This window comes from Tachypleus tridentatus, chromosome 4, assembly GCF_004210375.1.
Source record: "Tachypleus tridentatus isolate NWPU-2018 chromosome 4, ASM421037v1, whole genome shotgun sequence".
In the NCBI taxonomy this organism is placed as follows: Eukaryota; Metazoa; Arthropoda; class Merostomata; order Xiphosura; family Limulidae; genus Tachypleus; species Tachypleus tridentatus.
Window position 1 is genome coordinate 108,262,880 of NC_134828.1, and position 26,419 is coordinate 108,289,298.

Sequence of the window (26,419 nt, forward strand, 5' to 3'; positions counted from 1 at the left end):
AAAATTTCCAATTAATAGTGATTATTTCTGTATAAAGTACAAAGCCACACAAAGAACTGTTTGCAATTCGCCTACCAAGGATATAAAGCTTATTTTTTATCATTATAAACCCTCAGATTTCGTGCTGATCCACTGGAGGACTTCAAGAGATGTCAATTATTGTTTAGCTGAAAGAATGGCAGTCCATAAACTTCTGTTCCAGACTGACCACACTGATGCATCCACTAAAAAACAAATATTTATATTAACGCATTAATTACTGTTAATTTCTGTGTTCATGATCATGGTGGCGTTTAACTGAAAAAAAAAGAGAAACAACAAACAAGCTTCTAATTATTAATATGTTCGTACAAGTTTACATAATGTATTACACAAATTATCGATACTTATTGAAACATTAAAAGTATTCATAATACTCACACAAAACATGATTTTAAATACATCAACTTGAAATATTAGTAAAATACCACTGTTGAAACGTCAAACTTTAAAAACGAAAAGTTTAAATATGTAATAATTATAATTTATAAGAATTCTTTTCGAATTACCTTCAAGCTAATACATATCTGAGAGCGAGAAAATCACATCTGCCATCACAAAAGTCAACTTCACCTTCACAACAACTACAATAACTTCACGTAAGTTTAACTAAACCATTTTAAAGATAACTTCTTAGTAACTAACACTGTGAATTAAGATTACAGCGCCATAAACTGCTGCAAACTGTGGTTGGTATATTAGCTCAAAGCTGCACAATGGAATACCTGTCTACCTTGGGAAATTGAATTTAGGATTTTAACATTGTAAGTCCGCAAACTTACCGATATCCCACCAGTTAGCTAATATAAGCTAAGCTCTAAATAATATTATTAGAAAATGACAGAACTGACATAGTTTCAGGGCATATTTATACTTTTCTTAAAGCTGTTTAGTATGATATCATAAACTGAATATTTAAAACCAGGTTCTATAAACATAAACGTTTATTTCTTTAACAAAATTACAACTCCATTCTTTTCACTTGAACATGTATATATTTTAATTTCAGATGAGAGACGAAATCCATAACAACGTAAACCGATTTGTAGGCCTTTGTCTGCACGAGCCGTATGTGTATATTGTATCTGAATATTGCCAGCGTAGAAGTTTATGCGTAAGTGTTATCAGTATTTATACAGTGTTCGTATATATCACACGTTTTATTTCTGTTAATTATATATATATATATATCTTTCAAAAATATTCATGCATACAGATGTAAGTAGGTTTAACATAGGATATAGCGTTTATCTATCTATCGTTCTGTGATATTCATCTGTAGCAGTGGGTCCCAACCTTTTTTATGCCCCGCACCCCTAAAAAATTTTAATATGTTCTTGCACCCCTCACAGTAATTATTTATTTAAGAATAAAGGTGAAGGTGGCCAAAATAAATGTTATCTCGCACCTCCTGGAACGCTATCTCGCACCCTCAAGGGGTGCGAGCACCCCTGGTTGGGAACCACTGATCTATAGTATCTTATGGGAATATTTTCGTACAGTTGAACGTAATTTTCTCAAAGGAGAACGACTTACATTGATGCGATAGGTAACACCTTGAATAATTCATCTGTCGAAATGGTTTATTTATTTTTATTTTGAATTTTGTGGAAAGTTACACTAGGGCTATCTGCTCTAGCCGTCCCTAATTTAACAGTGTAAGACTAGAGGAAAGGCAGTTAGTCATGACCACCCACCGCCAACTCTTGGGCTACTCTTTTCTAACAAATAGTGTGGTTGACCGTGACATTATATATCGGAATGACCATAAGGTGATCTTGGTAAGCACGTTTACCCCGAGATGGACGATATTTTTTATATAATTATTTGTCTTCTCAGTTCTGTTTCTCTCAAACTCTGACCCCCAGTGGCACAGCGGTATGTCTTTGGACAATTTCACAGACAACTTTCTTTGGGTTTCTCATTGTAATCAGTAATTCTTTCTTTGGTCTGTGAGACTCAGAGAATTCATAGCTACTTTTAAAACAAAAACACTCTGTATATTTAATTCTGTTAATAAAGAAAGTAAATTAGGAATTTTAAATTTATTAACCTGAATATTACAACAAGTTTAATCTGCTTAGTACCCCATTACTGTTGAATTAATTTCAAAATTAAAATATATAATTGATAACGGATAATATGTTTGTTGTTAAATGCATAGATACACATTGGGCTATTTGTGCCGTGCCCACCATTACTATCAACAAAGTTTTGAAGATTATAAGCTGAGTGGGGGAGCTCTAGGATAATTAATTTTAAGAGGTATCCTTAAGCAAAACGCATGAAACACTTACTGTCACTTTTATAAAAAACTGATCGATTTATGTAATACCATATTATTATGCCCAAGAATGTATCCAAAGAACAAGTTGTTGTGGAAAGTTTGCGGTTTTAATATTTCCGCCTCATCACCAGTAACTTTACTAATTTTACTCTTAAAAATACATTTCGGACTTTTACTTCTTTACCGCGTATTTGTATCTTATTTTTAACAGTTTATAAATGAAGAACATTTTTTAAATCTTTATGCCAGGTGTATGATTTTTTTTATATTTTACGAAATACTGTAAAAACCGTCCATCACAAAAATATAATTGTTTAATCTTTATTTTCAGGAACTACTGAATAATTATGATATAAATATCGACTGGACAATACGATTTTCCATAATCAATGATATTGTGCAGGTAAGACTTCCGATTTGTTTTGTTTCGGGTTTAGTGGTAGAGGGAAAACATAATGTAATATGCAGAGTATTATGGAAATTCGTTTATCGAGAAATTGCAGGTGGCGTAATAGGGTACATTGTTACACTTTTAAAATAGCTTGAATTACTAACGGTTTTGTTACTATCAGGTCAAGAGATGTTATTCATACACAGAGATATATAAGCACAGTGTGAAACAACTAAGTCACGTGATAAGAGACTGCTTAATGGCTTAGTGCTAGACTGTTTTGTGTTTGATCTTACACTTGTTGGTGTTTAGTTCTTTGTTTAAAGTGAAGGCGTTTCTAATGTACTCTGAATACTTTTCGCGTTACTTCTCAGTGGCACAGCAGACTGTCTACGGACTTACAACGCTAAAAGTCGAATTTTGATATGCATGGTGGGCAGAGCACATACAACCCACTGTGTAGCTTTATGCTAAATTTAAGGCAAACCTTTTAACCAGTGGTTCAAAATATTGAAGGTTTTTTTTTATGTTCTATGGCGAACGATTCTAACTGTTTTTTAGTTTGAAAGCGGTTTTTGGAATAAATCTGAAGTCGAAAGGAATTTTTTTTTTATCTAAGCACAAATTATTTTTAAACTAATTTTATTAAATGGATGGTTCATTAAAATAAATATTGAGCAACATTTAGATTTTGAGCCTCTTGTTGGATGGTTCATTAAAATAAATATTGTGCAACATTTAGATTTTGAGCCTCTTGTTGGATGGTTCATTAAAATAAATATTGTGCAACATTTAGATTTTGAGCCTCTGGTTGGATGATTCATTAAAATAAATATTGTCCAACATTTAGATTTTGAGCCTCTTGTTGGATGGTTCATTAAAATAAATATTGTGCAACATTTAGATTTTGAGCCTCTTGTTGGATGATTCATTAAAATAAATATTGTCCAACATTTAGATTTTGAACCTCTTGTTGGATGGTTCATTAGAGAAAATGTTGTCCAACATTTAGATTTTGAGCCTCTTGTTGGATGGTTCATTAATATAAATATTGTGCACCATTTAGATTTTGAGCCTCTTGTTGGATGGTTCATTAAAATAAATATTGTGCAACATTTAGATTTTGAGCCTCTTGTTGGATGGTTCATTAAAATAAATATTGTGCAACATTTAGATTTTGAGCCTCTGGTTGGATGATTCATTAAAATAAATATTGTCCAACATTTAGATTTTGAGCCTCTTGTTGGATGGTTCATTAAAATAAATATTGTCCAACATTTAGATTTTGAGCCTCTTCTTGGATGGTTCATTAATATAAATATTGTCCAACATTTAGATTTTGAGCCTCTTGTTGGATCGTTCATTAATATAAATATTGTGCACCATTTAGATTTTGAGCCTCTTGTTGGATGGTTCATTAAAATAAATATTGTTCAACGTTTAGATTTTGAGCCTCTTGTTGGATGGTTCATTAAAATAAATATTGTCCAACATTTAGATTTTGAGCCTCTTGTTGGATGGTTTATTAAAATAAATGTTGTCCCACATTTAGATTTTGAGCCTCTTGTTGGATGGCTCATTAAAGAAAATGTTGTCCCACATTTAGATTTTGAGCCTCTTCTTGGATGGTTCATTAATATAAATATTGTCCAACATTTAGATTTTGAGCCTCTTGTTGGATGGTTCATTAAAATAAATATTGTGCAACATTTAGATTTTGAGCCTCTTGTTGGATGATTCATTAAAATAAATATTGTCCAACATTTAGATTTTGAACCTCTTGTTGGATGGTTCATTAAAATAAATATTGTCCCACATTTAGATTTTGAGCCTCTTCTTGGATGGTTCATTAATATAAATATTGTGCAACATTTAGATTTTGAGCCTCTTGTTGGATGGTTCATTAAAATAAATATTGTGCAACATTTAGATTTTGAGCCTCTTGTTGGATGGTTCATTAAAATAAATATTGTGCAACATTTAGATTTTGAGCCTCTTGTTGGATGGTTCATTAAAATAAATATTGTGCAACATTTAGATTTTGAGCCTCTTGTTGGATGGTTCATTAAAATAAATATTGTGCAACATTTAGATTTTCAGCCTCTGGTTGGATGATTCATTAAAATAAATATTGTCCAACATTTAGATTTTGAGCCTCTTGTTGGATGGTTCATTAAAATAAATATTGTGCAACATTTAGATTTTGAGCCTCTTGTTGGATGATTCATTAAAATAAATATTGTCCAACATTTAGATTTTGAACCTCTTGTTGGATGGTTCATTAGAGAAAATGTTGTCCAACATTTAGATTTTGAGCCTCTTGTTGGATGGTTCATTAATATAAATATTGTGCACCATTTAGATTTTGAGCCTCTTGTTGGATGGTTCATTAAAATAAATATTGTGCAACATTTAGATTTTGAGCCTCTTGTTGGATGGTTCATTAAAATAAATATTGTGCAACATTTAGATTTTGAGCCTCTGGTTGGATGATTCATTAAAATAAATATTGTCCAACATTTAGATTTTGAGCCTCTTGTTGGATGGTTCATTAAAATAAATATTGTCCAACATTTAGATTTTGAGCCTCTTCTTGGATGGTTCATTAATATAAATATTGTCCAACATTTAGATTTTGAGCCTCTTGTTGGATCGTTCATTAATATAAATATTGTGCACCATTTAGATTTTGAGCCTCTTGTTGGATGGTTCATTAAAATAAATATTGTTCAACGTTTAGATTTTGAGCCTCTTGTTGGATGGTTCATTAAAATAAATACTGTCCAACATTTAGATTTTGAGCCTCTTGTTGGATGGTTTATTAAAATAAATGTTGTCCCACATTTAGATTTTGAGCCTCTTGTTGGATGGCTCATTAAAGAAAATGTTGTCCCACATTTAGATTTTGAGCCTCTTCTTGGATGGTTCATTAATATAAATATTGTCCAACATTTAGATTTTGAGCCTCTTGTTGGATGGTTCATTAAATAAATATTGTGCAACATTTAGATTTTGAGCCTCTTGTTGGATGATTCATTAAAATAAATATTGTCCAACATTTAGATTTTGAACCTCTTGTTGGATGGTTCATTAAAATAAATATTGTCCCACATTTAGATTTTGAGCCTCTTCTTGGATGGTTCATTAATATAAATATTGTGCAACATTTAGATTTTGAGCCTCTTGTTGGATGGTTCATTAAAATAAATATTGTGCAACATTTAGATTTTGAGCCTCTTGTTGGATGGTTCATTAAAATAAATATTGTGCAACATTTAGATTTTGAGCCTCTTGTTGGATGGTTCATTAAAATAAATATTGTGCAACATTTAGATTTTGAGCCTCTTGTTGGATGGTTCATTAAAATAAATATTGTGCAACATTTAGATTTTCAGCCTCTGGTTGGATGATTCATTAAAATAAATATTGTCCAACATTTAGATTTTGAGCCTCTTGTTGGATGGTTCATTAAAATAAATATTGTGCAACATTTAGATTTTGAGCCTCTTGTTGGATGATTCATTAAAATAAATATTGTCCAACATTTAGATTTTGAACCTCTTGTTGGATGGTTCATTAGAGAAAATGTTGTCCAACATTTAGATTTTGAGCCTCTTGTTGGATGGTTCATTAATATAAATATTGTGCACCATTTAGATTTTGAGCCTCTTGTTGGATGGTTCATTAAAATAAATATTGTGCAACATTTAGATTTTGAGCCTCTTGTTGGATGGTTCATTAAAATAAATATTGTGCAACATTTAGATTTTGAGCCTCTGGTTGGATGATTCATTAAAATAAATATTGTCCAACATTTAGATTTTGAGCCTCTTGTTGGATGGTTCATTAAAATAAATATTGTCCAACATTTAGATTTTGAGCCTCTTCTTGGATGGTTCATTAATATAAATATTGTCCAACATTTAGATTTTGAGCCTCTTGTTGGATCGTTCATTAATATAAATATTGTGCACCATTTAGATTTTGAGCCTCTTGTTGGATGGTTCATTAAAATAAATATTGTTCAACGTTTAGATTTTGAGCCTCTTGTTGGATGGTTCATTAAAATAAATATTGTCCAACATTTAGATTTTGAGCCTCTTGTTGGATGGTTTATTAAAATAAATGTTGTCCCACATTTAGATTTTGAGCCTCTTGTTGGATGGCTCATTAAAGAAAATGTTGTCCCACATTTAGATTTTGAGCCTCTTCTTGGATGGTTCATTAATATAAATATTGTCCAACATTTAGATTTTGAGCCTCTTGTTGGATGGTTCATTAAAATAAATATTGTGCAACATTTAGATTTTGAGCCTCTTGTTGGATGATTCATTAAAATAAATATTGTCCAACATTTAGATTTTGAACCTCTTGTTGGATGGTTCATTAAAATAAATATTGTCCCACATTTAGATTTTGAGCCTCTTCTTGGATAGTTCATTAATATAAATATTGTGCAACATTTAGATTTTGAGCCTCTTGTTGGATGGTTCATTAAAATAAATATTGTGCAACATTTAGATTTTGAGCCTCTGGTTGGATGATTCATTAAAATAAATATTGTCCAACATTTAGATTTTGAGCCTCTTGTTGGATGGTTCATTAAAATAAATATTGTCCAACATTTAGATTTTGAGCCTCTTGTTGGATGGTTCATTAAAATAAATATTGTCCCACACTTAGATTTTGAGCCTCTTCTTGGATGGTTCATTAATATAAATATTGTCCAACATTTAGATTTTGAGCCTCTTGTTGGATGGTTCATTAAAATAAATATTGTGCAACATTTAGATTTTGAGCCTCTTGTTGGATGGTTCATTAAAATAAATATTGTGCAACATTTAGATTTTGAGCCTCTGGTTGGATGATTCATTAAAATAAATATTGTCCAACATTTAGATTTTGAGCCTCTTGTTGGATGGTTCATTAAAATAAATATTGTCCAACATTTAGATTTTGAGCCTCTTGTTGGATGGTTCATTAAAATAAATATTGTCCCACACTTAGATTTTGAGCCTCTTCTTGGATGGTTCATTAATATAAATATTGTCCAACATTTAGATTTTGAGCCTCTTGTTGGATCGTTCATTAATATAAATATTGTGCACCATTTAGATTTTGAGCCTCTTGTTGGATGGTTCATTAAAATAAATATTGTTCAACGTTTAGATTTTGAGCCTCTTGTTGGATGGTTCATTAAAATAAATATTGTCCAACATTTAGATTTTGAGCCTCTTGTTGGATGGTTTATTAAAATAAATGTTGTCCCACATTTAGATTTTGAGCCTCTTGTTGGATGGCTCATTAAAGAAAATGTTGTCCCACATTTAGATTTTGAGCCTCTTCTTGGATGGTTCATTAATATAAATATTGTGCAACATTTAGATTTTGAGCCTCTTGTTGGATGGTTCATTAAAATAAATATTGTTCAACGTTTAGATTTTGAGCCTCTTGTTGGATGGTTCATTAAAATAAATATTGTCCAACATTTAGATTTTGAGCCTCTTGTTGGATGGTTTATTAAAATAAATGTTGTCCCACATTTAGATTTTGAGCCTCTTGTTGGATGGCTCATTAAAGAAAATGTTGTCCCACATTTAGATTTTGAGCCTCTTCTTGGATGGTTCATTAATATAAATATTGTCCAACATTTAGATTTTGAGCCTCTTGTTGGATGGTTCATTAAAATAAATATTGTGCAACATTTAGATTTTAAGCCTCTTGTTGGATGATTCATTAAAATAAATATTGTCCAACATTTAGATTTTGAACCTCTTGTTGGATGGTTCATTAAAATAAATATTGTCCCACATTTAGATTTTGAGCCTCTTCTTGGATGGTTCATTAATATAAATATTGTGCAACATTTAGATTTTGAGCCTCTTGTTGGATGGTTCATTAAAATAAATATTGTGCAACATTTAGATTTTGAGCCTCTTGTTGGATGGTTCATTAAAATAAATATTGTGCAACATTTAGATTTTGAGCCTCTTGTTGGATGGTTCATTAAAATAAATATTGTGCAACATTTAGATTTTGAGCCTCTTGTTGGATGGTTCATTAAAATAAATATTGTGCAACATTTAGATTTTCAGCCTCTGGTTGGATGATTCATTAAAATAAATATTGTCCAACATTTAGATTTTGAGCCTCTTGTTGGATGGTTCATTAAAATAAATATTGTGCAACATTTAGATTTTGAGCCTCTTGTTGGATGATTCATTAAAATAAATATTGTCCAACATTTAGATTTTGAACCTCTTGTTGGATGGTTCATTAGAGAAAATGTTGTCCAACATTTAGATTTTGAGCCTCTTGTTGGATGGTTCATTAATATAAATATTGTGCACCATTTAGATTTTGAGCCTCTTGTTGGATGGTTCATTAAAATAAATATTGTGCAACATTTAGATTTTGAGCCTCTTGTTGGATGGTTCATTAAAATAAATATTGTGCAACATTTAGATTTTGAGCCTCTGGTTGGATGATTCATTAAAATAAATATTGTCCAACATTTAGATTTTGAGCCTCTTGTTGGATGGTTCATTAAAATAAATATTGTCCAACATTTAGATTTTGAGCCTCTTCTTGGATGGTTCATTAATATAAATATTGTCCAACATTTAGATTTTGAGCCTCTTGTTGGATCGTTCATTAATATAAATATTGTGCACCATTTAGATTTTGAGCCTCTTGTTGGATGGTTCATTAAAATAAATATTGTTCAACGTTTAGATTTTGAGCCTCTTGTTGGATGGTTCATTAAAATAAATATTGTCCAACATTTAGATTTTGAGCCTCTTGTTGGATGGTTTATTAAAATAAATGTTGTCCCACATTTAGATTTTGAGCCTCTTGTTGGATGGCTCATTAAAGAAAATGTTGTCCCACATTTAGATTTTGAGCCTCTTCTTGGATGGTTCATTAATATAAATATTGTCCAACATTTAGATTTTGAGCCTCTTGTTGGATGGTTCATTAAAATAAATATTGTGCAACATTTAGATTTTGAGCCTCTTGTTGGATGATTCATTAAAATAAATATTGTCCAACATTTAGATTTTGAACCTCTTGTTGGATGGTTCATTAAAATAAATATTGTCCCACATTTAGATTTTGAGCCTCTTCTTGGATGGTTCATTAATATAAATATTGTGCAACATTTAGATTTTGAGCCTCTTGTTGGATGGTTCATTAAAATAAATATTGTGCAACATTTAGATTTTGAGCCTCTTGTTGGATGGTTCATTAAAATAAATATTGTGCAACATTTAGATTTTGAGCCTCTGGTTGGATGATTCATTAAAATAAATATTGTCCAACATTTAGATTTTGAGCCTCTTGTTGGATGGTTCATTAAAATAAATATTGTCCAACATTTAGATTTTGAGCCTCTTGTTGGATGGTTCATTAAAATAAATATTGTCCCACACTTAGATTTTGAGCCTCTTCTTGGATGGTTCATTAATATAAATATTGTCCAACATTTAGATTTTGAGCCTCTTGTTGGATCGTTCATTAATATAAATATTGTGCACCATTTAGATTTTGAGCCTCTTGTTGGATGGTTCATTAAAATAAATATTGTCCCACACTTAGATTTTGAGCCTCTTCTTGGATGGTTCATTAATATAAATATTGTCCAACATTTAGATTTTGAGCCTCTTGTTGGATCGTTCATTAATATAAATATTGTGCACCATTTAGATTTTGAGCCTCTTGTTGGATGGTTCATTAAAATAAATATTGTTCAACGTTTAGATTTTGAGCCTCTTGTTGGATGGTTCATTAAAATAAATATTGTCCAACATTTAGATTTTGAGCCTCTTGTTGGATGGTTTATTAAAATAAATGTTGTCCCACATTTAGATTTTGAGCCTCTTGTTGGATGGCTCATTAAAGAAAATGTTGTCCCACATTTAGATTTTGAGCCTCTTCTTGGATGGTTCATTAATATAAATATTGTGCAACATTTAGATTTTGAGCCTCTTGTTGGATGGTTCATTAAAATAAATATTGTTCAACGTTTAGATTTTGAGCCTCTTGTTGGATGGTTCATTAAAATAAATATTGTCCAACATTTAGATTTTGAGCCTCTTGTTGGATGGTTTATTAAAATAAATGTTGTCCCACATTTAGATTTTGAGCCTCTTGTTGGATGGCTCATTAAAGAAAATGTTGTCCCACATTTAGATTTTGAGCCTCTTCTTGGATGGTTCATTAATATAAATATTGTCCAACATTTAGATTTTGAGCCTCTTGTTGGATGGTTCATTAAAATAAATATTGTGCAACATTTAGATTTTGAGCCTCTTGTTGGATGATTCATTAAAATAAATATTGTCCAACATTTAGATTTTGAACCTCTTGTTGGATGGTTCATTAAAATAAATATTGTCCCACATTTAGATTTTGAGCCTCTTCTTGGATGGTTCATTAATATAAATATTGTGCAACATTTAGATTTTGAGCCTCTTGTTGGATGGTTCATTAAAATAAATATTGTGCAACATTTAGATTTTGAGCCTCTGGTTGGATGATTCATTAAAATAAATATTGTCCAACATTTAGATTTTGAGCCTCTTGTTGGATGGTTCATTAAAATAAATATTGTCCAACATTAAGATTTTGAGCCTCTTGTTGGATGGTTCATTAAAATAAATATTGTGCAACATTTAGATTTTGAGCCTCTGGTTGGATGATTCATTAAAATAAATATTGTCCAACATTTAGATTTTGAGCCTCTTCTTGGATGGTTCATTAATATAAATATTGTCCAACATTTAGATTTTGAGCCTCTTGTTGGATCGTTCATTAATATAAATATTGTGCACCATTTAGATTTTGAGCCTCTTGTTGGATGGTTCATTAAAATAAATATTGTTCAACGTTTAGATTTTGAGCCTCTTGTTGGATGGTTCATTAATATAAATATTGTGCACCATTTAGATTTTGAGCCTCATGTTGGATGGTTCATTAAAATAAATATTGTTCAACGTTTAGATTTTGAGCCTCTTGTTGGATGGTTCATTAATATAAATATTGTCCAACATTTAGATTTTGAGCCTCTTGTTGGATCGTTCATTAATATAAATATTGTGCACCATTTAGATTTTGAGCCTCTTGTTGGATGGTTCATTAAAATAAATATTGTTCAACGTTTAGATTTTGAGCCTCTTCTTGGATGGTTCATTAATATAAATATTGTCCAACATTTAGATTTTGAGCCTCTTGTTGGATCGTTCATTAATATAAATATTGTGCACCATTTAGATTTTGAGCCTCTTGTTGGATGGTTCATTAAAATAAATATTGTTCAACGTTTAGATTTTGAGCCTCTTGTTGGATGGTTCATTAAAATAAATATTGTCCAACATTTAGATTTTGAGCCTCTTGTTGGATGGTTTATTAAAATAAATGTTGTCCCACATTTAGATTTTGAGCCTCTTGTTGGATGGCTCATTAAAGAAAATGTTGTCCCACATTTAGATTTTGAGCCTCTTCTTGGATGGTTCATTAATATAAATATTGTCCAACATTTAGATTTTGAGCCTCTTGTTGGATGGTTCATTAAAATAAATATTGTGCAACATTTAGATTTTGAGCCTCTTGTTGGATGATTCATTAAAATAAATATTGTCCAACATTTAGATTTTGAACCTCTTGTTGGATGGTTCATTAAAATAAATATTGTCCCACATTTAGATTTTGAGCCTCTTCTTGGATGGTTCATTAATATAAATATTGTGCAACATTTAGATTTTGAGCCTCTTGTTGGATGGTTCATTAAAATAAATATTGTGCAACATTTAGATTTTGAGCCTCTTGTTGGATGGTTCATTAAAATAAATATTGTGCAACATTTAGATTTTGAGCCTCTGGTTGGATGATTCATTAAAATAAATATTGTCCAACATTTAGATTTTGAGCCTCTTGTTGGATGGTTCATTAAAATAAATATTGTCCAACATTTAGATTTTGAGCCTCTTGTTGGATGGTTCATTAAAATAAATATTGTCCCACACTTAGATTTTGAGCCTCTTCTTGGATGGTTCATTAATATAAATATTGTCCAACATTTAGATTTTGAGCCTCTTGTTGGATCGTTCATTAATATAAATATTGTGCACCATTTAGATTTTGAGCCTCTTGTTGGATGGTTCATTAAAATAAATATTGTTCAACGTTTAGATTTTGAGCCTCTTGTTGGATGGTTCATTAAAATAAATATTGTCCAACATTTAGATTTTGAGCCTCTTGTTGGATGGTTTATTAAAATAAATGTTGTCCCACATTTAGATTTTGAGCCTCTTGTTGGATGGCTCATTAAAGAAAATGTTGTCCCACATTTAGATTTTGAGCCTCTTGTTGGATGGTTCATTAAAATAAATATTGTTCAACGTTTAGATTTTGAGCCTCTTGTTGGATGGTTCATTAAAATAAATATTGTCCAACATTTAGATTTTGAGCCTCTTGTTGGATGGTTTATTAAAATAAATGTTGTCCCACATTTAGATTTTGAGCCTCTTGTTGGATGGCTCATTAAAGAAAATGTTGTCCCACATTTAGATTTTGAGCCTCTTCTTGGATGGTTCATTAATATAAATATTGTCCAACATTTAGATTTTGAGCCTCTTGTTGGATGGTTCATTAAAATAAATATTGTGCAACATTTAGATTTTGAGCCTCTTGTTGGATGATTCATTAAAATAAATATTGTCCAACATTTAGATTTTGAACCTCTTGTTGGATGGTTCATTAAAATAAATATTGTCCCACATTTAGATTTTGAGCCTCTTCTTGGATGGTTCATTAATATAAATATTGTGCAACATTTAGATTTTGAGCCTCTTGTTGGATGGTTCATTAAAATAAATATTGTGCAACATTTAGATTTTGAGCCTCTGGTTGGATGATTCATTAAAATAAATATTGTCCAACATTTAGATTTTGAGCCTCTTGTTGGATGGTTCATTAAAATAAATATTGTCCAACATTTAGATTTTGAGCCTCTTGTTGGATGGTTCATTAAAATAAATATTGTGCAACATTTAGATTTTGAGCCTCTGGTTGGATGATTCATTAAAATAAATATTGTCCAACATTTAGATTTTGAGCCTCTTCTTGGATGGTTCATTAATATAAATATTGTCCAACATTTAGATTTTGAGCCTCTTGTTGGATCGTTCATTAATATAAATATTGTGCACCATTTAGATTTTGAGCCTCTTGTTGGATGGTTCATTAAAATAAATATTGTTCAACGTTTAGATTTTGAGCCTCTTGTTGGATGGTTCATTAATATAAATATTGTGCACCATTTAGATTTTGAGCCTCATGTTGGATGGTTCATTAAAATAAATATTGTTCAACGTTTAGATTTTGAGCCTCTTGTTGGATGGTTCATTAAAATAAATATTGTCCCACATTTAGATTTTGAGCCTCTTGTTGGATGGTTCATTAACAGAAATATTGTCCAACATTTAGGTTCTGAGCCTTTTGTTGTGAATATGCACGAGTTGTTTTCAGCAATAATTGGTGACAATTTGTTGTTGCTAGTGAGGGAATGTTTTCACAGTGTACCTCTAGCTTCAAGATCACGTTTATCCAGTAATAGCACACAAGACAGTTTTACAGTGTTGTGATCATTAGAAAGCACTGAATCTAATGACTTAAATTTAAAGGTGTGTTTTTACTCTGTTGTAGAGTTTATTAAGCCACGAATCAAGTTATAAAAGTTAAACATGATCAACTTATAACTGATTCGATTTTAACATTAAGTAAACAATCTGGTATTGAAGGAAAAATGAATAATTTTGAATTGATTTGTAGCCATTGCACATGACATCCACTTTTTCCCTTTGTAGTAGTTTTTCTTCTTCTTGTAAGATACATCAAACAAGACAATTTGTGTTTCTCTTCTAGGGCTTGATGTTTATTCACGGCTCATCAATAAACTACCACGGGAGACTGAAGTCAACCAACTGTCTCTTGACCAGTCGTTTTGCAGTCAAACTTTCTGATTTCGGACTTCGATCTTTAAGAAATCAATATTTTTTTCAACCAGGAAACATAATCGAACCAGGTGAAATGTTCTTCATTTGTTTTACGTCTCCATTTACTGATAGAATTAGGTATATAAATGTAGGTCTAACTTACCACTTAAAGTTGGCCCGGCATGGCCAAGTAGGTTAAGGCGGTCAATTCGTAATCCGGAGGGGCGCGGGATCGAATCTCGGTCACACCATACATGATCACCCTTTCAGCTGTGAAGGCGTTATAATGTTTCGGTCAGTCCCACTATTCCCTCTAGTCTTAAACTGCTAAATTAGGGACAGCTATCCTCATATAGCCCTAGAGTAGCTTTGCGCGAAATTCAAAACAAACAAAGCAATTAAAGTTTACTTTCAAAACCTACGATCAAAGTTCGACAACTAAATGTATGAAACGAAATATATTCTTTAACTATAAAAATGAATTCATTTGTCGATGGAGAACCTTCTCTGAAAACTGTCGATTTTGTTCTAATCCATAACGTTCAACTAGTTTAAAAGCTCGTGTTAAATTAACGTACAACCTAGAAAGCAAAGAAGTCATTCAATATTAAGTCGTTATCATAATTACCAATTATTAATTTACTTACTTCACTTTGGAAAACTACATATAATTTCTATTTAAAGTTCAAGTAATTGTAAACGTTTACATCTGCTAGTAGAAGCCATAGTACACGAGATTGACTGAGAAGTAATAACCATAATATTAATCCTAAGAAATGTGAACTGTTCCATCAAGAGACGGGTTTCCTTAGAGTTATAATCAAAGGAGAAGATGTAGTTACAGATATGACCAAGAATGAATCCATTCAGAACTCGCACGAAATAAGAGACTTCTAGTCTCGTTGTCTTATTTTTACTGACACAGTTCGTTACCTATACAAACTATTAGCAAACCAAACAAGATTTTTAGACTGCTCATTGTGAACAAACATACCACAAACTGAAGAAAAAGCTGACTCCTAAACCTATATTGGGATACAACTCCTTGAACATTATCTTATAGTACATAAAAAGGTCAGTGGTTTTATAGTATTATTATCACAAGTACAACATGAGAAAGAACACGTTATTGCCTGCTATAGCATATAAAAGGTATTATTTAATTGTAAAATGAATTATTAGTAGTATTCTAGCCATGAGTGAGTTACATCACAACTTATATGGACAAACATTTACATTCTTCAAAACTGTTGTAAACATTTTCAGCCATAATACACGTTTCAGGTAGGAACAACTTATCAACCAAGAAGGAGTGATGGCAAGGTGGCTCCAAAAACGTTAGGGATACAACTTTTATCTTGTACATTAACTTTGAATGATTGTTTAAAGGTTAATGCTTTATTACGAAAACCTTATACTGCTGAAAACTAAACATTAAAGAAAAGAAGAAAACTAAAGAAAGCCAACCCAAGGTGAAACAAATCAGGATCAACAGACGAAGTATAATGAATCTTGTCAAAATAAAAATATTCAGGTTTAAAATACGACTTTTAACCATTCGTTCAGTGGATTACTAATGACGTTATGGTTCTCTAGCATAGAGTACTGGACTATTTAAACAAACTACCAGAAGTACAGTACTGTAAAAGTGTTAAGACAATAGAATGTTTTATCATTGTTCCCATTTTACGAGACTAATTCTTCCACGTCATTACAGAATGTAGATTTTAACATTATGGTAATCATTCACAGACTCATGTTTACAACTGAATTAGCCAGGATGAGAGTATTTATAATTCTTTAGAATTTCTTTATATGTGTATCGATAGCATGTCATAAAGGTTCTATTTGAATAAACATAGTGATCAAACTGAAATAATTTGAATGTACCCCACGTAGTGTATTAACTATATATAAAGGAGCTAACATATGGGACCGGAATGTAGAAGAAATCACATTAATAGCAATCCAGAAGTAAAGCTTGATAAAACCAGTGTTTAATACTATATATCAAGTTCTGTTATTATACCACAGTCCAGAAAGCACACAGAATTATCAGTAGAGGAGAGAAGTCATATAAAAGCTTTATATGATGCTGGTTGCACTTTCTGAGAAAATGCTTCGGACATAAAATGCTCCATAAACACTGCCAAGTACATCCTGGATCATGAGACTGAGACAGGTACATTTGAAAATAAGAAAAGAAGAGGTAGAACACCTAAACTCAGTGATACTAATGTTAGGTATCTTCGTTTATATAGTCTTCAGGTGAGAAGGAAAGATGCCACTGATATCAAACATGAGATAAACAACCATGTACTAAATGATAGAAAACTGTCCAGATGTACAGTATCAAGAAGACTCAATGAAAATAGAATATTTGATCGTGTAGCAGTTAAAATCCTTTACTTCGATCTCCAAGTGTTGTCAAGAGTTTGAAGTTCGCTAAAAAGTACAAAATATGGACTAGTTGTTATGGACAAATGAGTTTAAGTTTGAAATATTTGGTTAAAATCATAGGTTTTACGTTTAGCTGAAGAAAGGGGAAAGATACTTACCTGAATGCACACGAAGCCTGAAAGAGGCAGTGTGATGACTTGGAGATGTTTGTCTGCTGAAGTGACAGGAGATATTTGTAAAATTGATGGAATAATGTACCAGCTCAAGTACCATTGCACACTGATCCTTTGTGGTATACACAGTAGTTTCTTTATTATTGGTAAAAGATTCTACTACCAAGTGCATAATGGCCACAAACACTCATCCATCCGATCAGTAATTTCTTAGCTAAGAAAACTGCTCTGGATTCATTCATATGATGCAATGGGCCTACACAGTACCTTGATCTCAACCCATTTGAGCAGATCTGGGAGTTGTTAAACCAAAAACTTGACAAATCAAATTTACTTGCAAAGGATCTTTATTGGAGTGTATTGGAATTATTTGAAATAAACTCTCAAAGGACAGTTTAATTAAATATGTTGCAACAGTGTCTGTAAAACTATCTGCAGTTATAAAAGCGAAAGGATATCTAAAAAATATTAAATGTTTGTTGAATTCAAACAGTTCCTTTAGGTTTACGTTTTACTAAATATTAAAATTAATAAAATGTTGATGCCTCTCCTCTGATTTACCTTTCATCTTTTTTCTAATCTAGACTGAAATTAGTTTTTTACGTCGTTGTATTGTATTGCACAGTATTGTATATGTCGTTTGTAACAAGGGAAAAGAAACTTTACCAAAAGAGCCCGTCATTGAACTTAAGTCAAAATTTCAAAATGCTCAGATCAAGATGGAGCTTTGAATAAACCTTGTTGAAAATCTGTGAAGGTGCAAGCAGGATATTCCACTTTTGTTTATTAGTTATTGAAGACCATTACATGAAAGTATGAATAACACACCACCATTACTGGTGTTAGGTGTGGAACCCAAAGTGTCATTGAACCTCCTGTACTCACATCTTGAAGATCAACAGTCAGCAGCAAGAGTGGGATATCGTGATTGCACCTTTATAGGTAATAAGATAAGAAGTCACTAAGATGTATATGCTGACAAGTCTAGAATGAAAAACTCCCAATCTTCTAATTGCTAATACTTTATGGCCAATTCTTGTTTTATTCTTCTATCTTTATCTCTGGAAGCATTTTCTTACTGTTCATTAATAGATATGGTAGTCATGGTATGTCTGTACAAGTTTAACTACAAGAGAGAATAACTCTAAAATTAAGTAGATGTTAGGAAGGACCATAGTGTACAGTGACAAGCAAATCAATGAAGTGGTTAAAACAATTCGGAAAATCATCTGCCGTAATAATCTCTTGAATTATGTTGTCATATGTATAGTTGTACAATCCACTATGTAAGAGAGAACAAAACTAAAGTTAATTAGGTGTTGGGAAGGATCCTCTACTGCAAAGAAAATAATAAATTATGTGGTTGAAACAGTCCAGAGGTGGAGATATCGAAGGTAAAAGTCCTCCAATCTGATCATCTTGGAAACGTGTTAGAGATGCAATGGCCTTGTTAGTTTTTGAGATGACTCTGCAATGGTGAACCAATATAGTGAAGAACTCATGGTTCCTGACCAGACAAATTAAATGAAGAACTTACCAATGGAAATTTTTCCTGCTTAGTTGCCCAAGACTCATGTAGAGAACATTCCCAGAGCACCACTTAGGAAGGAGCCACTAATGGATTCCTTTGACCAATCAACTTAGAGGTAGTTCTCTCAGTATCAAGACAATAAGTGACGATAAAGGATAAGAGGACAAACCACCTTCGTTTGAGAACCCACAGAAAAATCATACTATATGTTTTGTTGTACAGAATATTAGCTGCACCTCGGCAAGAAAGAAGCTAACTAATCTACAACACCCACCATCAACACCTGAAATATTTGTTAACGAACAAATAGTGGGATTGACTATCACGTTATAATGCCCCAGACTGAAAGAGCAAGAGTGTCCGAAGAGACTATCAGATTAATTTTGTTGATTGTAAATAATTACTTTATTGTTAGTTATGGAAGGCTAACTTTAATGTCTTAAAATTATTATTATATTATGTGTATCTGTATGTATAATAAGGTTGTTCAAGGAACCTCATAACTTATGGAGAAGGAAATGTGAAAGGCTATATGCCAAATATCTTTTATTTTTATGTTTTTCTAGAGGGAGTTTGAGTTTTTATGCAATATGATGAGCGTGTGTAACCAAAAATTTTGTTAAGAGATAAGAAGCTTTTGGAGTGATATAAAAATGACAGTTATGTTTGTTAATTTGGGTGATAAGTTAACGACTGATTGCAGAGTATGTGTTAGTTCAGCACCGAACATTTTACGTTTTTGATGAAGTACTGAAGTGAAAAGAAGGAAGCGAGTAACTGTCAAACGTTTCTGTGGGTTAGGCCTATCATTACTTTCACAAGTAATGCTAAAATATTATACATGGACTACTACGAAACGTAATTTGAAGAACATAAACTTAATGGTTGAAGTAATCAAATCCTTTCTTTCCTTTAGGTGAACAGAAGATTTCATTTTCTTTACCAACTAATAAAAAAACTCCACTTATCCATAAAAATCATTATTTGTTTGTTTGTTTTTGAATTTCGCGCAAAGCTACACGAAGGCTATCTGCGCTAGCTTTACCTAATTTAGCAGGGTAAGACTAGAGGGAAGGCAGCTAGTTATCACCACCTACCGCCAACTCTTGGGCTACTCTTTTACCAACGAATAGTGGGATTAACCGTCACTTATAACTCCCCCACGGCTGAAAGGGCGAGCATGTTTGGCGCGACGGGGATGCGAACCCGTGACCCTCAGGTTACGAGTCGCACGCCTTAACACGCTTGGCCATGCCGGGCCAAAAATCATTATAACAATAATTATTTCAGTTTGATAAGCCTGTTAAAATACCTTTGAAGTAAGTAGAACAAACAAAATATGATAAAATAGGAACAATTGAGACACCCTATTTTGAGGGAGAGAAATCTGACATAATTGGCATCATAGGATAAAACAAAAAGATTAGACCATCAAGTATTCTGAAGTTGAAAATCTTTAATAATAAAAGTGTGAATCGTATTCTATTCTTTAATACTATTTTAACTTCACTACAGCAAGTCTATTATGGACAGCACCAGAACACTTACGAGAGCGATATCCAGGCAAGAATGGATCTCAGAAAGGAGATGTGTACAGTTTTGCAATAGTTCTACAAGAAGTAATAACTAGAACTAGACCTTTTGAGTGCGGAACAACAAATAGAGGAGACATTTCACCAACAAGTAAGTAATTCAACAACAAAAGTTAAAATATATTTTACAAAACAGAACGTTTTCCTCCCTACCCTCCTAGTGGCTCAGTAATATGTTTGAAATATTATGAAGCAATGTGCTTAATAACAAACATACAGAACGTTATAAGAGAGATAAATACTTCAACTTTATAAATTTGTTAAGAACTCGGTGTATTATTAAAAATATGTTGAAATGTAAGTGTGTATTATTAAGATTCAGTGTTATAATTACAATTATAAATATTTTGAAGATGACTTTCCACTTTATGATCAACAAATGAGATAATTATTCGCAAACGTGTTTTTATGAAAGTTGGATTCTATTGTCTGTTTAAGTATATTAAGATATAACTATGTATTAATAACGTTGTAATATTATGTTGCTAAACAGTTCAGCGTTATGATTCTTCAAACTTATCTCTTAGCCGAGAGAGGGATAGGTGTATATATGTATATAATAGTATTAGATTATAAACATAGAATAATAGTTATGTTAGTTTGCGTATCCAAAGAATACTTTCCAACTTTCCAGACAATGAGGCCAGAAATGAAATAAAACTGTCTTATATATTTAACACCCGAATGAAACCACAACTTACTCTCGTAAGACAAGTGTTTGCAGAAGTTACAAGACAGACTTGCATATTCGCTATAGATGCAAACCGTGATATGTCTCAGACGACGTTTAGTGACCGATCGTTCGACGTAGACTGTATCAAGGTAGACTGGAGAAGACGTAGGTCACTGTGGAGGGGCATTCATATGACAAAATTGTTAGACAATATTTCGAAGACAGGCGGTGTTACTAGTCTCTATGGAAGTATAAAAGCTCTACAAGCTGAACTTTAGAACAAAAAAAACCGTAACTTAAACCAATTTGGAACAATGTCCTCAACTGCAAAGTGAAGGTTGTGGCTACGAAAAGGATCCTTAAACTTAAAATGTGTTTGCAATTAATCTGTATATATTTCCTGGCAACTTTTAACAAACAAGAAGTAAAAATGGATTAAAAGTTTATGAAAACGTACTGGCCCGGCATGGCCAGGTGGGCTAAGGCGTTCGACTCGTAATTCGAGGGTCGTGGGTTCGAATCCCCTTCACACCGAACTTACTCGCCCTTTCAGGGGTGGGGCGTTATAATGTGACGATCAATCTCACTATTCGTTTGTAAAAGAGTAGCTTAATAGTTGGCAGTGGGTGGTGATGACTAGCTGCCTTCCCTTTAGCCTACACTGCCAAATTAGGGACGGCTAGCGCAGATAGTCCTCGAGTAGCTTTGCGCAAAATTAAAAAAAAAGAAAAGGAAAACGTACTTGCCAAAAAACAAATAGTTAAAAGTAGACCAACTTGTACTTTGGAAGTTGTGGTTCTTGGGTAACCGTGCGAAATTATGGTCATTAGAATCTAATAAAAAAAAATCCACATTAGGTGTAAAAAATGGTGCAATCAAAAAATACGTTCGATGTGTCACCTAAAGAAATAAAATCAAAATTGTTTATCAAACTGGTAGCTACAGTTATAGCACTGAAAAGACGTTTATAGCAAATATCCATTCATTTGTTACACGGGCCGCATATTTTGTTTTACCAAACCTTAAGCCCCAAAATAAATAAAAAATCCTGCCTGCTTAAATAATGAATGAATATTTAACGTATAATTCTTATCAATGTTATTACTCTGAAAAGACATTTACAAAACCAACAAGATTCATTAAAATATATGATATCACTTTTCCCCTGTAATAAAGTGTTTATATATTCCTTTATAGTTACGCCATGAAATTTAGATTAACAGTTTTTTGTCATCACCGCCACACACTCGGTATAGCCGTATGGGGAATAATTATTTATTCTAACTTCTGTAGCAAATTTCATGTGTCACTAATCACTCTTTCATTACGGTAAATTCATAAAATGCAGTTTATATGAGCTTAAAAATTGGTAATGAATAATGAACTATAACCATCCACGTGCGATTCTTTTGAAAAATTGAGACAGAAACTCGTGATGACGAAAAACCTACTTGAAGTAAAAATGTATTCTCAAGACGGCTGGTTGGGATATTAACACTTTAATTAAAACAAAGTACAAAACACCCATACCAGCCGTCTTGAAAATTCGTTTTGAGTTAGAAACTGCTAAACTAGTTTGTTTGGCCTAATCAATTCTTATTTATCTGCACGTCTTTTGTTGTCTTATGCGAAGTTTCTTGTTTTACGTTAAGAGAACTCATAATGCTCGACGCTACAGTTATTTTTGCTAGTCACGGTGAGGGTTTTGTTGTCTTGTGTGAAATTTCATGTTTTAAAGTACTAATAGTAAACTAGTTTATCTATTTACCTCTTTAAAAACTGTAAATTTTGTAAGAATTATCCTAAAGAATGTTTTTAATCCTTTGATACCACGTGTTTCGTATTTTCCACACAGACATGCTCTAACAGCACGTGCACTTTCGGTCAAGTGTGGACCATATATCAGATAATGGTGTTTCATTACTATACATTCCGCATGTTTTATTTATTTCAGAAATAATAGAAAATGTGAAAACAAGAATGGACCCACCTTTCCGTCCTCAACTTTCCACTTCAGACTGTCCATCTAACCTTTGTCACATCTTATACAATTGCTGGGAAGAGAAACCAGAAAACAGACCTCTCTTCCCGACCTTGAAACATAAGCTGAAGTTAGTGACAGGGTGCGATAACATAAAATCATATATTATTTTCAAAATAGCGATAACAAAAAAAACAATTATCGATAACTAGTAGTTTTTATTTATTTCGATAACTTGTTATTTAATCTCAGATTTCTCTTAAACTATGTTGCAATTGTTTAAGTTTTCAAATATTACAGTGTGAAATGTAAAAACGTATGATTATAGAAATATATATATATATTAAAACTATTTGAATTTTTATTCTTAATTTAATTTTAAAAAAGGTTTATATTTTTCCTTATAGGGGGCTAAGCAACAAAAATTTTATGGACAACTTATTGTCTCGAATGGAAAAGTACGCAAACAACCTGGAAAAGTTGGTTGAATATAAGACAGCAGCTTTTGTAGAAGAGAAGACAAGAAGTGAAGATTTATTATACCAACTGTTACCTAGGTAACAAGAATTAGTTATGCCACTTTTAAAGTTTGTTTTAATTGTAATTTAGAGTATAATATAAAATTGCTGAATATAGAACTAAAATATTTGTTCTACATTTCAGAGAAATTCTTAAATCCAAAAAACCTATAGCTTTAAACCTGCATGAGTAAACCTGTGAACTTCCAGTAAATTCATCTGAGAACCGTCAAATAATAAATTCGTCTCAACAATGTATGAAGCAACTGTGGACAGCCAACCACTAAAGATAATCCAACAATTTATCAAATAACTTTGTGAATAGCCAACCACTAAAGTTAATTCAACAATGTATCAAATAAATTTGTGAATAGCCAACCACTAAAGTTAATTCAACAATATACCAAATAACTTTGTGAATAGCCAACCACTAAAGTTGGTCCAACAATGTATTAAATAACTTTGTGAATAGCCAACCACTAAAGTTAATTCAACAATATACCAAATAACTTTGTGAATAGCCAACCACTGAAGTTGGTCCAACAATATACTAAATAACTTTGTGAATAGCCAACCACTAAAGTTGGTCCAACAATGTATTAAATAACTTTGTGAATAGCCAACCACTGAAGTTGATCCAACAATGTATCAAATTACTTTGTGAATAGCCAACCACTAAAGTTAATCCAACAATGTACCCAATAACTTTGTGAATAGCTAACCACTAAAGTTAATCCAACAATGTATCAAATAACTTTGTGAATAGCCAACCAGTGAAGTTGGTCCTACAGTGTATCCAATAACTTTGTGATTAGCCAACCATTAAAGTTGGTCCAACAGTGTATCACATAATTTTATGAATAGCCAATCACTGAAGTTGGTCCAACAATTTATCAAATAACTTTGTTAATAGCCAACCACTAAAGTTAATCCAACAATGTATCAAATAAATTTGTGAATAGCCAACCACTAAAGTTAATCCAACAATGTACCCAATAACTTTGTGAACAGCCAACCACTAAAGTTAATCCAACAATGTACCCAATAACTTTGTGAACAGCCAACCACTAAAGTTAATCCAACAATGTACCCAATAACTTTGTGAACAGCCAACCACTAAAGTTAATCCAACAATGTACCAAATAACTTTGTGAATAACCAACCGTAAATAATTTTACAGTGTTAAAAAAATTAAATTGGCGAACGATAAAGTTAGTAGCAATGTAAACCAAAACACTCGTTAGGGGTCTATTGGTGTATTAGGTGATCAAAAGCCTTTAGTTCAAGAGTTTGTGTTTTTATATGGTTTGTTTTAATTCCGTGAAGAGCTAGCTAACCGAGAGCTATCCGCTATAGCCGTCTTTTATTTTAACTTGCAGGTGATTTCGAACCACCAGGTTATATCAGGTCTCATGTAAGAGATTAAAACACAAAAATTAGAATCATGATGTATGGACGCTTTCTTGGTTGTGTTTAATATATTTTCACAATTACATAAATAACATTTTTATTTATATAAATCGTACCTCAATAGTATAGTACACCATATGCATTTTATATTTCTGTTTTTCTGTATATAATGTTATTATTATGTCCTATAGTGCATTACCAATTTTAACACTTTGTGATAGCCTTATGATTCAGACTATATTCTTTACAATGGATATGGATTTATTCTACTTCTAAACACCATTGAAGGTAAAAGTTTGTTGTTTTTTTAAGGAAAACGTAAACTTCTATGTATCTGTACCTTTCCGTATATATATAAATATCTTTTTAGTGAAGTTAAATAATTACATCCAAACTAAGCCAAATAAGTAAAAAAATATCACGAAGAAGATAAAGTCAGCGAATCCAAACCTCTAATTAATTATAACCATAAGTTTGAAGACGAAACAAACACATTAACATGAAACAAAATACGCTTCATATTTTTAAAAAGTCCTAGGGTGCAAGCTACAATATGGGATTATAAAATGTTTCCTAGGTTTTGGAGGTGACTACGGAAGTAGGACCCACATTGTGGTGGGGATACACCATCTATCAGTCTTAACCTCCATTTCCCTAGTCTTACATGAGAAAATTAGAAATTATGAGAGAGAGATGTGGGTTCTCAAGCCCACAACGTCCCACATCTATATCACCCATCACTACCTACAGACAGTTCTGGGAAGGTGACTGGTCTCCCAAGTTAAAATAAAAATATGGAAAATATAAACATAAGGTACTACCATTTGGGGGTAAGTAAGATGAAACTTACCTCTTGAAGTTAGCATTCCTGCTCCCAGTATGGTAAAGACTTTAATTAACACTAATTACATGTATATATATATATATATATACACTATACATAGATGTATATCTCTCTATATATATTTATCTATATATTCCACCTATCTGCATGTGTCTATGTATTATCCATGTGTATATATAAATGTATCTATGTATATCTATCTATATATATATGTATATGTATCTATACATCTATACGTATCTAAGGGGTCATCTAGAGTAGTCTTTGTTTTGGTCTACAGTAAAGTCACAGTCAGTTATTTGCCATGTTCACTATGGGTAATTGAACTCCGGATTTTATCATTGAAATTCGGTTAAATATTTCGCTATCCCACCGGGAGTCTTACAGTGGTCATTTCCAAAGTAAAATCACAGTCTTTCAGTGAACCTCCACCGGTTAAGATTTTGGCACACCATAAGAAACTAAAGTTGTTAATTATAGTGCATCTTGAAGAAATGTCCAAACAGTCATTTTATGGGTGGGGACTCAGTGAACATAAAGATAGATTTTAGTGTTTTTTAATATCATTATGCATCACATAGACG

The 26,419-nt window shown here is 32.1% G+C and overlaps 1 protein-coding gene across 1 annotated transcript in view; it reads left to right on the forward strand.

The window, feature by feature from the left end:
- The window catches only part of LOC143248188 (atrial natriuretic peptide receptor 1-like), a 65,605-nt gene that overhangs the window by 29,677 nt on the left and 9,509 nt on the right, over window positions 1-26,419 (forward strand). The window contains exons 12-17 of the mRNA XM_076496620.1: window positions 1,049-1,153; window positions 2,658-2,729; window positions 14,643-14,802; window positions 20,333-20,500; window positions 23,037-23,205; window positions 23,471-23,620. Coding sequence (XP_076352735.1) covers window positions 1,049-1,153; window positions 2,658-2,729; window positions 14,643-14,802; window positions 20,333-20,500; window positions 23,037-23,205; window positions 23,471-23,620 — 824 coding nt within the window. The remainder of the gene's footprint in view (window positions 1-1,048; window positions 1,154-2,657; window positions 2,730-14,642; window positions 14,803-20,332; window positions 20,501-23,036; window positions 23,206-23,470; window positions 23,621-26,419) is intronic.